The sequence below is a fragment of the Dermochelys coriacea genome, chromosome 3, assembly GCF_009764565.3.
Source record: "Dermochelys coriacea isolate rDerCor1 chromosome 3, rDerCor1.pri.v4, whole genome shotgun sequence".
NCBI classification, from domain to species: domain Eukaryota; kingdom Metazoa; phylum Chordata; order Testudines; family Dermochelyidae; genus Dermochelys; species Dermochelys coriacea.
Window position 1 is genome coordinate 169,977,487 of NC_050070.1, and position 12,554 is coordinate 169,990,040.

A 12,554-nucleotide genomic window follows, 5' to 3' on the forward strand; every position below is an offset into this window, starting at 1 on the left:
GTTTCCTGGATGGCTTCATATACCATGTTGTACCACTGTCTCCATGGATGTCCGCTGCCTGCCTCTCCATGCATTATTTCCATGCAGAACAATTTTAGGCAGTCGGTTTTCAGTCATTTTAGCAATATTGCCAAACCATTGTAGTTGGCACCTTTTTGATGATTGTAGTTGCTCATTGTACTTCTATGGATGTCATCATTTCTTTAGTCTATCTAACCTTTCATGGTGCAAACAACTCATTTCAAATATTTGCAGCTCTTGCCCCAGATGCTTTATCAGCACCCATGTTTCACAACCATGAAGTAATATGGGTACAATGTGCATTGTGTATAAACTAGTTTTAGCTAGGACATGGTGAGCTAAGGGTCCAAACCATTTAATTCAAGCAAGTGAACATTCTCCTGGCAGTAGCTATCTACTTGTCAATGTTGTTTTTATAGTAGTTGTTATACCTTATGATGGAATCTAAGTAGCAAAAACTCTCTACTTGTTCAATGTCAACACTGTTAATGATGGCTTAGCCTGTTTCTTAATTTTTGATGGTTCAGTTAGTTTGGTCTTTTTGTTTTGTTCAATTTTCATCTCCATTCTGTGGCTGTTGTGTATAGGTTAGTTGTGGCTTCTTGGTTATATTCCTCCATGGGCCTTACCATTATGATATTGTTCGCAAAGTCAAGGTGATTAATCATTTGCCCTGATATCCTATGGCCTCCACCAATGTTGTTAAGGCAATAGGACAAGAAATTTTCTAAGTATAGAGCAAAAAGTATGGGACTGAATATGCATACCTGTTTGACTCCAGTTTTCACTTCAAATCATTTGGTCAGCTCACCATCATCAGTACTGCTGGTTTGTATTGTATGCCTTCATAAAATCATTGTTGGCAAAATCAGAATTTTCCTGCAATTGCCCCAGTTATAACACTGACAATATGTATGTGACAATAAGATACTTGGGGGGGGGGTGCCTGTGCCTGTGCGCGCGTGCACACACACACATGCTTCCTAGGCTAATCTCTGAATGGCAAGTTTCTGCAAATATGACGCGTGTGTGAACATAAACATTGCAAGTGTAAATTGTGTAACTGCACAGCTGACTACCTCATTTGTGTCTGTCCAAGCCAAATGTTATTCCCTTGCTCCTAATGAGGAAATATAGAGCCTGAAAAGTGGTGGAACTACTGAGGTTCTACTGCTCAGCATGGGCAGACTGGAGAGATCATCAAATAGGGTCCATGCCCAAGCACCACAGAAATGTGTTTCTCAGTCTGGGGCTGCATCCTATGGTACATGCTCCTTGGGGGTGGGACTAGAAAACTTAAAGCTTTAGTGGAGCTGCAACAGATCCGCTTGTCTCCCGACTAGGGAGCCATGGTAGTTAAGGAGACTCTTATAGTAGTGGCTGTTTAGTTTTCTTCTGGCACATTGCACTCTTGGTTGTAGAATTCTATCCCTCCAGCTCTGTAGAGGACTCATGAGAAAGCCTGGTACCTAGGCTTTGGCCAGTGATAGAAAATTTGACCCTGTAGGCATATTTGCATACACAAATAATAACCGGTGTTCAGGGATGCGTGCATAGTTAACATGCCATATAGGTGTCTATCTTCGAAAATACGGGCCTTGGAAATTAATTTTATACCATGATGGTCCCTTCTAGTTTCTGGTCTCTGACAAGTCTCAACTATTTACTGTTTTACCCTTGCTCCTAATCCCCATGAGCTTTTGCACTGAAACCACCACCCTCCTTCCATCAAGGGAAGGATGCATGGGAGTAACGTTAGAACTCATGAAGGTTGTTCCTTAATTGGATGAAGTAGTTACTTTTGAGAAAAATGAGGCAAACCCCATCTGCTCATTTAGACCTATTTCTCTCAAATAGTGAATGTTGATGTCCAGTTCATCAGAGATAAATCTGAGGAGGTACTGATGGGCGACGAAAGTGGACAGTGGAAGCATGTGACTAGGAGAACCAGGCAGAGGAAAGAACGGGGCAGTGAAGGAGAAATATTGCTCAGGAACAGGTTTGCGGAGTTGGAAAATGAAGAAGGGACACAGCAGGTGATCACTGAAGGTGAGAGGGCAAGGAAAAAGAGAAGAGCAGATAGTCCTATTGGAAGAAGGCAAGAGTCAATGGAGATAACACCAAATATGAGCCCCAGGAGGATACGAGACGGTTGCAGAGGATTGCAAGGGACAATAAGAACAATAAGAATTGAGAGGACTTGTGGCCAGATGGAACAGGGGATAGACTGGAGAATCGCACCATCGCTAGGAAAAGGCAGGTCTACGTGACTGGGGATTCATTACTGAGGAGACTAGACTGGCCTGTAACAAGAGCTGATCCAGAGAACAGAAGGGTGTGCTGTCTGCCAGATGCTAAGATATGGGATGTGGACCTGAGGCTGAAGAGGATCCTAACGGGAGTGGGAAAGAATCGATTGATTATCCTTCATGTGGGAACAAATGATAGATTCTTGCTGGAACGTATCAAGGAAGACTATGCCAGGCTGGGAAAGACGCCTGTTCCTAGAGAAGGGAAACAAAGGTGTGACAAGATTATGATGCTCGACAGATTGCTCAGGCAGGGATGCTATAAGGAGGACTTTGGGATGTATGGCCACTGGGAAGCATTCATGGACAGAGGACTGTTCTCTCGGGATGGACTTCACTTGAGTAAGGAGGGAAATAGACTTCTAGGATGGAGGCTGGCATAACTGATCAAGAGAGCTTTAAACTAGGAATTCGGGGGAGATGGTTGGGAGTTGTCCAGGCAATCTCCACGCCGGTTATTCTCTTTGAGAGGGAAGAAAACTAAGTAAGAAAGGATACAGCCATGGGTAGATGAATGGACATAAGGCAGAAAGGCAGTGTACATAACAAGCTAATAGGTAATATTGGCGGTAGAATGTCTGTGCCCAATCGGGTAAAGAATGTGAGTGAAGCCAAAAGGCAAAAATTAAGATGTTTGTACACTAATGCAAGGTGCCTACATAACAAAATGGAGGAACTAGAGCTACTGGTGCAGGAAGTGAAACCAGATATTATAGGGATAACAGAAACATAGTGGAATAGTAGTCAAGATTGGAGTATGGGTATTGAAGGGTATGTGCTGTTTAGGAAAGACAGAAATAAAGGCAAAGGTGGTGGAGTAGCATTGTATATCGATGAGGTAGACTGTAAAGAAGTAAGAAGTGATGGAATGGATAAGACAGAGTCTGTCTGGGCAAAAATCACATTGGGGAAGAAAACTACTAGAGCCTGCCCTGGGAGAGTGCTTGCGGTGTACTATAGACCGCAGGGATCCAATGTGGATATGGCTAGAGACCTCCTTAATGTTTTTAAAGAAGTAAATACTAATGGGAATTGTGTGATCATGGGATACTTTAACTTCCCAGATATAGACTGGAGGACAAGTGTTAGTAATAATAATAAGGCTCAGATTTTCCTGGATGCAATAGCTGATGGATTCCTTCATCAAGTAGTTGCTGAACCGACAAGAGGGGATGCCATTTTAGATTTGGTTTTGGTGAGCAGTGAGGACCTCATAGAAGAAATGATTGTAGGGGGACAACCTTGGTTCGAGCGATCATGAGTAATTCAATTCAAACTAAATGGAAGGATAAACAAAAATAGATCTGTGACTAGGGTTTTTGATTTCAAAAAGGCTAACTTAAAAAAATTAAGAAAATTAGTTAGGGAAGTGGATTGGACTGAAAAACTTGTGGATCTAAAGGCAGAGGAGGCTTGGAATTACTTCAAGTCAAAGTTGCAGAAACTATCAGAAGCCTGCTTCCCAAGAAATGGGAAAAAATGCATAGGCAGGAGTTGTAGACCAAGCTGGATGAGCAAGCATCTCAGAGAGGTGATTAAGAAAAAACAGAGAGCCTACAAGGAGTGGAAGATGGGAGGGATTAGCAAGGAAAGCTACCTTACTGAGGTCAGAACATGTAGGGATAAAGTGAGAGAGGCCAAAAGCCATGTAGAGTTGGACCTTGCAAAGGAAATTAAAAGCAATAGTAAAAGGTTCTATAGCCATATAAATAAGAAGAAAACAAAGAAAGAAGTGGGACTGCTTAACACTGAGGATAGAGTGGATGTTAAGGATAATCTAGGCATGGCCCAATATCTAAACAAATACTTTGCCTCAGTCTTTAACAAGGCTAATGAGGAGCTTAGGGATAATGGTAGGATGACAAATGGGAATGAGGATATGGAGGTAGATATTAACACATCTGAGGTAGAAGCCAAACTCGAACAGCTTAATGGGACTAAATTGGGGGCCCCGGATAATCTTCATCCAAGAATATTAAAGCAACTGGCACATGAAATTGCAAGCCCGTTAGCAAGAATTTTTAATCAATTTGTAAACTCAGGGATTTAACCGTATGACTGGAGAATTGCTAACAAAGTTTCTATTTTTAAGAAAGGTAAAAAAAAAAGTGATCTGGGTAACTACAGGCCTGTTTGACATCAGTTGGAAAAATTTTTGAAGGAGAAAGTAGTTAAGGACATTGAGGTCGATTGCAAATGCAACATGGCTTTAAAAAAGGTAGATCATATCAAACCAACCTGATTTCCTTCTTTGAGAAGGTAACAGATTTTTTTAGACAAAGGGACCACAGTGGATCTAAATTACCTCGATTTCAGTAAGGCATTTGATACGGTTCCACATGGAGAATTATTAGCTAAATTGGAAAAGATGGGGGTCAATATGAAAATTGAAAGATGGATAAGGAACTGGTTAAAGGGGAGACTACAGCAGGTCACACTGAAAGGTGAACTGTCAGACTGGAAGAAGGTTACTAGTGGAGTTCCTCGGGGATTGGTTTGGGGATCAATCTTATTTAATCTTTTTATTCCTGACCTTGGCACAAAAAGCAGGAATGTGCTAATAAAGTTTGCGGATGACACACAGCTGGGAGGTATTGCCAATACAGAGAAGGACCAGGATATCATACAGGAAGATCTGGATGACCTTGTAAACTGGAATAATAGTAATAGGATGAAATTTAATAGTGAAAAGTGCAAGGTCATGCATTTAGGGATTAATAACAAGAATTTCTGTTATAAACTGGGGACGCATTACTTGGAAGTAACAGAGGAGGAGAAGGACCTCGGAACATTGGTTGATCACAGGATGACTATGAACTGCCAATGTGATATGGCCATGAAAAAAGCTAATGCGGGCTTGGGATGCATCAGGAGAGGTATTTCCAGTGGAGATAAGGAGGCATTAGTACTGTTATACAAGGCACTGGTGAGACCTCATCTGGAATATTGTGTGCAGTTCTGGTCTCCCATGTTTAAGAAGGATGAATTCAAACTGGAACAGGTACAGAGAAGGGCTACTAGGATGATCCGAGGAATGGAAAACATTTCTTATGAAAGGAGACTCAATGAGCTTGGCTTGTTTAGCCTAACTAAAAGAAGGCTGAGAGGAGATATGGTTGTTATGTATAAATATATCAGAGGGATAAATACCATGGAGGGAAAAGAATTATTTAAACTCAGTACCAATGTGGACACAAGAACAAATGGATATAAACTGGCCATCAGAAAGTTCAGACTTGAAATTAGACTAAGGTTTCTAACCATCAGAAGAGTGAAATTCTGGAACAGCCTTCCAAGGGAAGCAGTGGGGGCAAAAGACATAGTTGGCTTCAAGACAAAGCTTGATAAGTTTATGGAGGAGATGATATGATGGGATAGCCTAATTTTGGCAATTAATTGATCTTCGACTACTAGCGGTAGATATGCCCAATGGCCTGTGGGATGTTAGATGGGGTGGGATCTGAGTTCCTACAGAGAATTCTTTCCTGGGTATCTGGCTGGTGAGTCTTGCCCACATGCTCAGGGTTTAGCTGATTGCCATATTTGGGGTCGGGAAGGAATTTCTCCTCAGGGCAGATTGGCAGAGGTCCTGGGGGTTTTTCACCTTCCTTTGCAGCGTGGGGCCTGGGTCACTTGCTGGAGGATTCTCTGCACCTTGAAGTTTTTAAACCACAATTTGAGGACTTCAATAGCTCAGACATAAGTTAGGGGTTTGTTACAGGAGTTGGTGGGTGAGATTCCATGGTCTGCATTCTGCAGGAGGTCAGACTAGACGATCATAATGGTCCCTTCTGACCTTAAAGTCTATGATTCTATGAAAGCTTGTGATTCCAAATTCCTATTCATTTTGTACAATTCCAGAGTTTTCACTAGTAATTTTAAATTTGTATGTACACTGGCAAATCCATTGTCCCCACTTCACCTGTGTCAGTAGCATATCAACAATCTCTCAAGGTAGATGTGATATTGGACACAACAGGATCACTAATGCAGTGGCACATATATACACACAAAGACAGAAGTATGTTAATAAAAAAGTCTTGATAAACAGAAACCCATTAGGATGGTGCACTAGAAGAAATGTTGTCCCTGGAGGGTTAAAGATTCCCCACTGGAAAACCAGGTGTAAGCCAATTTATCTCCCACACCAAGGATTCTGTTCATTCTTGCCAGCCGGTGAGGTGTTTATACTTCTGTAGTTCACCCCAATGGATTAATACATTTTCTGATTATTTAGCTTAAAGGAATCCATGACTGTCCTTACCATGCACACTCCAAGTAGGTAATGCACTATGCATAGTTTGTGCAATTTTCATGGAATTTTCCTATTAAGGATGAAATATCCATCAAATACAAGCCCATGGCATTAGCAGTCGTTTCTACACAAGCTTTGTGCATCGCTGTGCTGTTTGTTTTAAAAACCTACAGCATTTATGCTAGTAATTCAATATCCAGCAGAGCATGTTGCTGAGAAAAAAATATTATTTTCCTTCTAGTGTTGTAAAGTAGGCTAAGTTAGCGTTATGGAGCTTTTTCTTTTAACTGAGGGTGGAAATGTATGAGAAGAATCCCATAGTTCTTAAACTCTGCTATTGTTTAAAAAAAAATGGGATCACACAAGAAAGGCAACCAGCCGATAGAATGCTCCAGGACTCTTGCACAGAAACTGATGATCTAATCTCCTTTTAGGTTTTACAGATCTGCCCTAAGGATATGCGAGCAGACATCTGTGTGCATCTGAACCGCAAAGTTTTCAAGGAGCACCCAGCATTCAGACTGGCTAGCGATGGGTGCCTTCGAGCCCTGGCCATGGAATTTCAGACTGTACACTGTGCCCCCGGGGATCTGATCTACCATGCTGGCGAGAGTGTGGACAGCCTTTGTTTTGTGGTTTCAGGGTCTTTGGAAGTAATCCAGGACGATGAAGTTGTTGCTATTTTGGGTATGTCTCATTATTTATAATGCGTGCGCGTTTGTGTATACCTAATATAATGCTAATCTTCTGCATTTCTATAGCACCTTCCATTAAAGAGTCTCAAACCCTTAATTAATTTAACCTCACAATGCTGTGATGAGGAATCGGTGTGTTATCACCCCCTTTAACAGATGAAGAAACAGAGGCAGAGAAGAGATTATTTGTTCAAGGTCACACAGGAACCTGGCACAGAAGCATAGAATCATAGAATATCAGGGTTGGAAGGGACCTCAGGAGGTCATCTAGTCCAACCCCCTGCTTGAAGCAGGACCAATCCCCCACTAAATCATCCCAGCCAGGGCTTTGTCAAGCCTGACCTTTAAAACCTCTAAGGCAGGAGATTCCACCACCTCCCTAGGTAATCCATTCCAGTGTTTCACCACCCTCCTAGTGAAAAAGTTTTTTCCTAATATCGAACCTAAATCTCCCCCACTGCAATTTGAGACCACTGCTCCTTGTTCTGTCATCTGGTACTAGTGAGAACAGTCTAGATCTATCCACTTTGGAACCCACTTACAGGTAGTTGAAAGCAGCTATCAAATCCCCCCCCCCATTCTTCTCTTCTGCAGACTAAATAATCCCAGTTCCCTCAGCCTCTCCTCATAAATCATGTACTCTAGCCCCCTAATCATTTTTGTTGCCCTCCGCTGGACTCTTTCCAATTTTTCCATATCCTTCTTGTAGTGAGGGGCCCAAAACGGGACACAGTACTACAGATGAGGCCTCACCAATGCCGAATTGAGGGGAATGATCATGTCCTTCGATCTACTGGCAATACTCCTACTTATATAGCCCAAAATGCCGTTAGCCTTCCTGGCAACAAGGGCACACCGTTGACTCATATCCAGCTTCTCATCCACTGTAACCCCTAGGTCCTTTTCTGCAGAACTGCTGCCTAGCCACTCTGTCCCCAGTCTGTTGCAGTGCATGCGATTCTTCCTTGTCCTTGTTGAACCTCATCAAATTTCTTTCTTCTTTCCAATCGTCTAATTTGTCTAGGTCCCTCTGTATCCTATCCCTAACCTCCAGAGTATCTGCCACTCCTCACAGTTTAGTGTCATCTGCAAACTTGCTGAGGGTGCAATCCACGCCTTCCTCCAAATCATAAATGAAGATATTGAACAAAACCGGCCCCAGGACCAACCCTTGGGGCACTCTGCTTGATACCTGCTGCCAACTAGACATGGAGCCAGTGATCGCTGCCGGTTGAGCCCGACAATCTAGCCAATTTTCTATCCACCTTATAGTCCATTCATCCAGCCCATACTATTTTAACTTGCTGGCAAGAATACTGTGGGAGACCGTATCAAAAGCTTTGCTGAAGTCAAGGAATAACATGTCCACTGTTTTCCCCTCATCCACAGAGCCAGTTTTCTCATCATAGAAGGCAATTAGGTTAGTCAGGAATGACTTCCCCTTGGTGAATCCATGCTGACTGTTCCTGATCACTTTCCTCTCCTTTAAGTGCTTCAGAATTGATTTCTTGAGAACCTGCTCCATGATTTTTCCAGGGACTGAGCATAAGAGCATCCTTTCTACCTCATGTGAGTATGTGTAAAGGTGCATGCACATCACCTGTGACCGTTTTCCAAAGCGCTCAGTCTGGCTTAATTGTGCTCCCATTGAAGTCAATGGGAGTTTTAACGCTGCCTTTAGTGCGAGCAGAGTTAGATCAGTGCTGAGTGCTTTTGAAAATTGTACCTATAATTTAAACTCAGTTTAAAAAAAAAGGGGGGGGATTTTGTTTAAAACTAAAAGCAATTCTTGTGGGATCACTCAGGAGAAGGTTTACAGACAATGCTGTCACTCTTAACCAGGTATGCATTATAATAAGCAAACGCTAATGTCATTTATAATCCCTTTTCAAAACAATATTCTATCTCCCAAGGTCAAAGTAATCTAAAAATGTAGAGGATTTAAACTAGGAATGGCACTCTAGATTGGAGGCATTTAAAACCATACAAAGAGTTTTCAGTGATGTGAACAACACTGTGAAGGAGAAAAGACAGATAATCCAGTAGACGTAGCTAAATCATGAAGTGGCTAGAGCATTGAAAATGTAATATTTATCCCTTGATTCTGTCTGACCTTTTTGTGAAAAGATGGAACCTCACGGTGTCTTAAACCAGTATCTGTCATTCATACCAGCCATAAAAAACAAACAAAAACAAAAAAACTCACCAACCCAAGAACCTTAATCTTCTACGAGAAATTTCTACTGGCAAAATAAAGCTACTGTACTGGGCTCAGTTCTCCACTGTGCCTGAGCAGAGCTGCATAAGTAGCGTGGTTAGCTTAGAGGTCTGGAGAACTTTGCCTGTAATATTTTACACTCATTTTTGCACACATGTAAATGAGTAAAGATGGTGCAAAGCAGTGAAGTAATCAGGTCTATTTTGTTCTATAGCCAAGTGTACGTGTGTGTAAAATGCATGTAATAGTTTAATCCTGTAAGATATTGAGCAGCCTCTGCTATACCCGAAGTCACACATCCAGGCAGACACTTGTACCATTTTCACATGCTGACTTTAGTAATTCATATGGCTAATGTGAAACGATGTCTTAAGTTGAAGTATCACCTTGTATCCCATTACCCTATTTCCCCCCTACTATATTCATCAGAAGAACACAGAATATCTGCTACTGTGTTTAATTTAAACTGAAAGCAATTGAAATAGGCCATTAAGCTCTTTTAAAAAAAAAACAAAAAAAAACAAATTCCTTCATGTTAGCATCACCATCTACCCTGGTTTAACTTTTCACAACTATTTTTAAAAGAAGTCGGCATAAATTCCTGAAGAAATTAATGTTAAGGAAACCTAAGGCCCCAATGCATTGACAGCTGATGTTGTCACTGATAAAAGATTATGGATACATAAATAAGGCCGCTCACACAGTGCCTGAATGAATAGAAATATTATTTTGTGTTATCACTGTTCTCATGGGACAATAAATAGATTGATTCCCTTGATATTCCCCTCCCACCCTTAAATAAAACTTGCAAGCAGAAGCAGCTCCCATGGCGATTTGAGTGGACCCTCTGTTTTACTTGTGAGACTAATAGACTAAGGCAAAAGTCAGGAGATTTGGGTTCTGTTTGTGGATCTGCCAGGACTAGCTGTGGGAATTGGACAAGTTGCTTGGGGCAAATTTTCTCTGTGGTTTCCAACCTGAGGATTTCCCCTCCCTCTGGGCAAATTCAGGGTGTGGAGCCTTCCATGGAGGCTACTGCAGCCCATTCTTCTGTGTCAGGTTGGAATAGCAAGTTCTCTGGCCCTTCCCCACTTACCCTGCACCGTAGCATCCAGTGGTATCTCCAAAAACTGAGCTCTGCACAGCAGAGGGGATTTGCATGCTCCCATGCAGTCTTGGCACTTTCCCTTCCTCCACCACAGCAGAACATCATCAGTTCCATTGTCAAGAGTGCCTCCAAAGAGGCAGGGATAGGGTTTCCCCTTTAACCTCACTTCACTGTCGTTTTCTTATCTGTAAAATGGGGATTTTTTTTTCTACTCCACAGGACTTATAAAAGTGCTTTGACACCCTGAGATGGAAGGCACTACAGAGGGGAAGGTGTTATTTAAATCTAGTGCATTTCAAAAGTATATTTTGCATATAAATTGTTCCTTGGCCTGACCCTGCATACCTCCCAATTTGTGGGAGTTGGGCCTGCATAAGGAATACAGGTTCTGGTGCTATAAGTGTATAAAAAAGCACCACTAATTTTTTTCAACTAACTAACTTTTGTATAAGACATGTACAATTGTTCTGTTATCTGAAATGAAAGGTTGCTTGTCAGTTCTTAACCTCAGCTGAAAAGGAAGGGGTTATGACATGGCGTACATCCAATTAACATTGCAAGTAGAATTTCTCAAAAACAGGCTCTCACCATTGATTCAAAGAGCTAATTCTGCACCAGGCAGGAATATACCACTAATGAAGAGTGTGGCCTCAATTCTATCTTCATACTAGTCCACACAAGTTATTCAAATGGACCTCTGAAGCAGGTCCAAGAAGATAGCTTTCTGTTAACATTCAGGGAACACTTTTGAATTGCCCTTTTCTGGATAGAATATACGAATGAGTCTGTTCAGGCAATGTTCCATCCCAACCAATCAATTGAATTATGCGTGGGCTTTTTTTTTTTAAAGACATCCTAAATACAAATGTACATAGTAAACAGTAAAAGGCCCCATTCTGTGAAAACTTATCCGGTTATTTAATTTTACACATGCAGTGTAGTATGTTGGAACTCAACGCAGAAGATTTAAACACATGTAAACCTTTTGCAGGATTGGGGCCTCCCACTGTTAACTACATGTTGAGTGACTTATGAGGCCATTAAGACTGTTGCTAGAGCTGAGTGAATAACAAAAAGTTTTCCCCAAACAATCATTTAGACTTTAATACAAATGTGCTTCAGCTCTGTTTGCTCCCCTTATGCATTTGCTTCCCATGAACATTCATGCAACACATATAGCCAGCAATAGTACTCACTGAGGAAAAAAACCCCTATTCTGAATTGCATGAGAAACATGATTGTTGATGTATTGTTCAGCCAGGAAGCAGACGTGATTTATGTCACTAATCATAACTAAACAGCATAGCTTGAATTTTAAATATCAAGCATCAAATAGGAGCCCATAGAATACATGAAATTTGTGAAAAATTGTAGGATAATTTTGACTAATGAACACACTGGGGGAAATTATAATCTCCTCAATTATTCCAGGAACAAAACAAACAAAAAAGATAAATTAATAAAACAAGCATTGCAATTAGGAATACATGCTGTCTTCCTTTGCAATAAGTTGCATCTCTAAATTACTCTGTGTGAATGTTGTACAGTATTATCTAAAATTAAGACAAACTGCCCTTAATCTTCTAAAGATTTGAACCAATTTATAGCCAACATTTTCTAGTACTGAAATTATTTACCCTCAAAGGACAGCATATTAAAAGTGTGCTGCAGATCGCTGGCGTTTGAAATATGTTGTGTACTCTTGCATAATAACACTGTAAATCAAGTCTATCTAGTATCCAAATAGAAAGTCTGGTTTCAGTTCAAACTCATCTTTTCAGAACAAGTGATTGACTTTGACTTCAAAATGGAGTGACTCACAGACTGGTGTAAAAGAAAATTACATACAAGGCAGAAGAGAAGAATCAGGCATTTTCTGTGGCCATCTAATTAACACGCATTCCTTGGTAATTAGAAGGGGAGGGAAAGGCAGATAAAGAGCATGGTC

At 41.2% G+C, this 12,554-nt stretch overlaps 1 protein-coding gene across 1 annotated transcript in view; it reads left to right on the forward strand.

The window, feature by feature from the left end:
• The window catches only part of KCNH1 (potassium voltage-gated channel subfamily H member 1), a 311,734-nt gene that overhangs the window by 164,321 nt on the left and 134,859 nt on the right, over positions 1-12,554 (forward strand). The window contains 1 exon segment of the mRNA XM_038397908.2: positions 7,020-7,272. Within this exon segment, the coding sequence (XP_038253836.1) occupies positions 7,020-7,272 (253 nt within the window).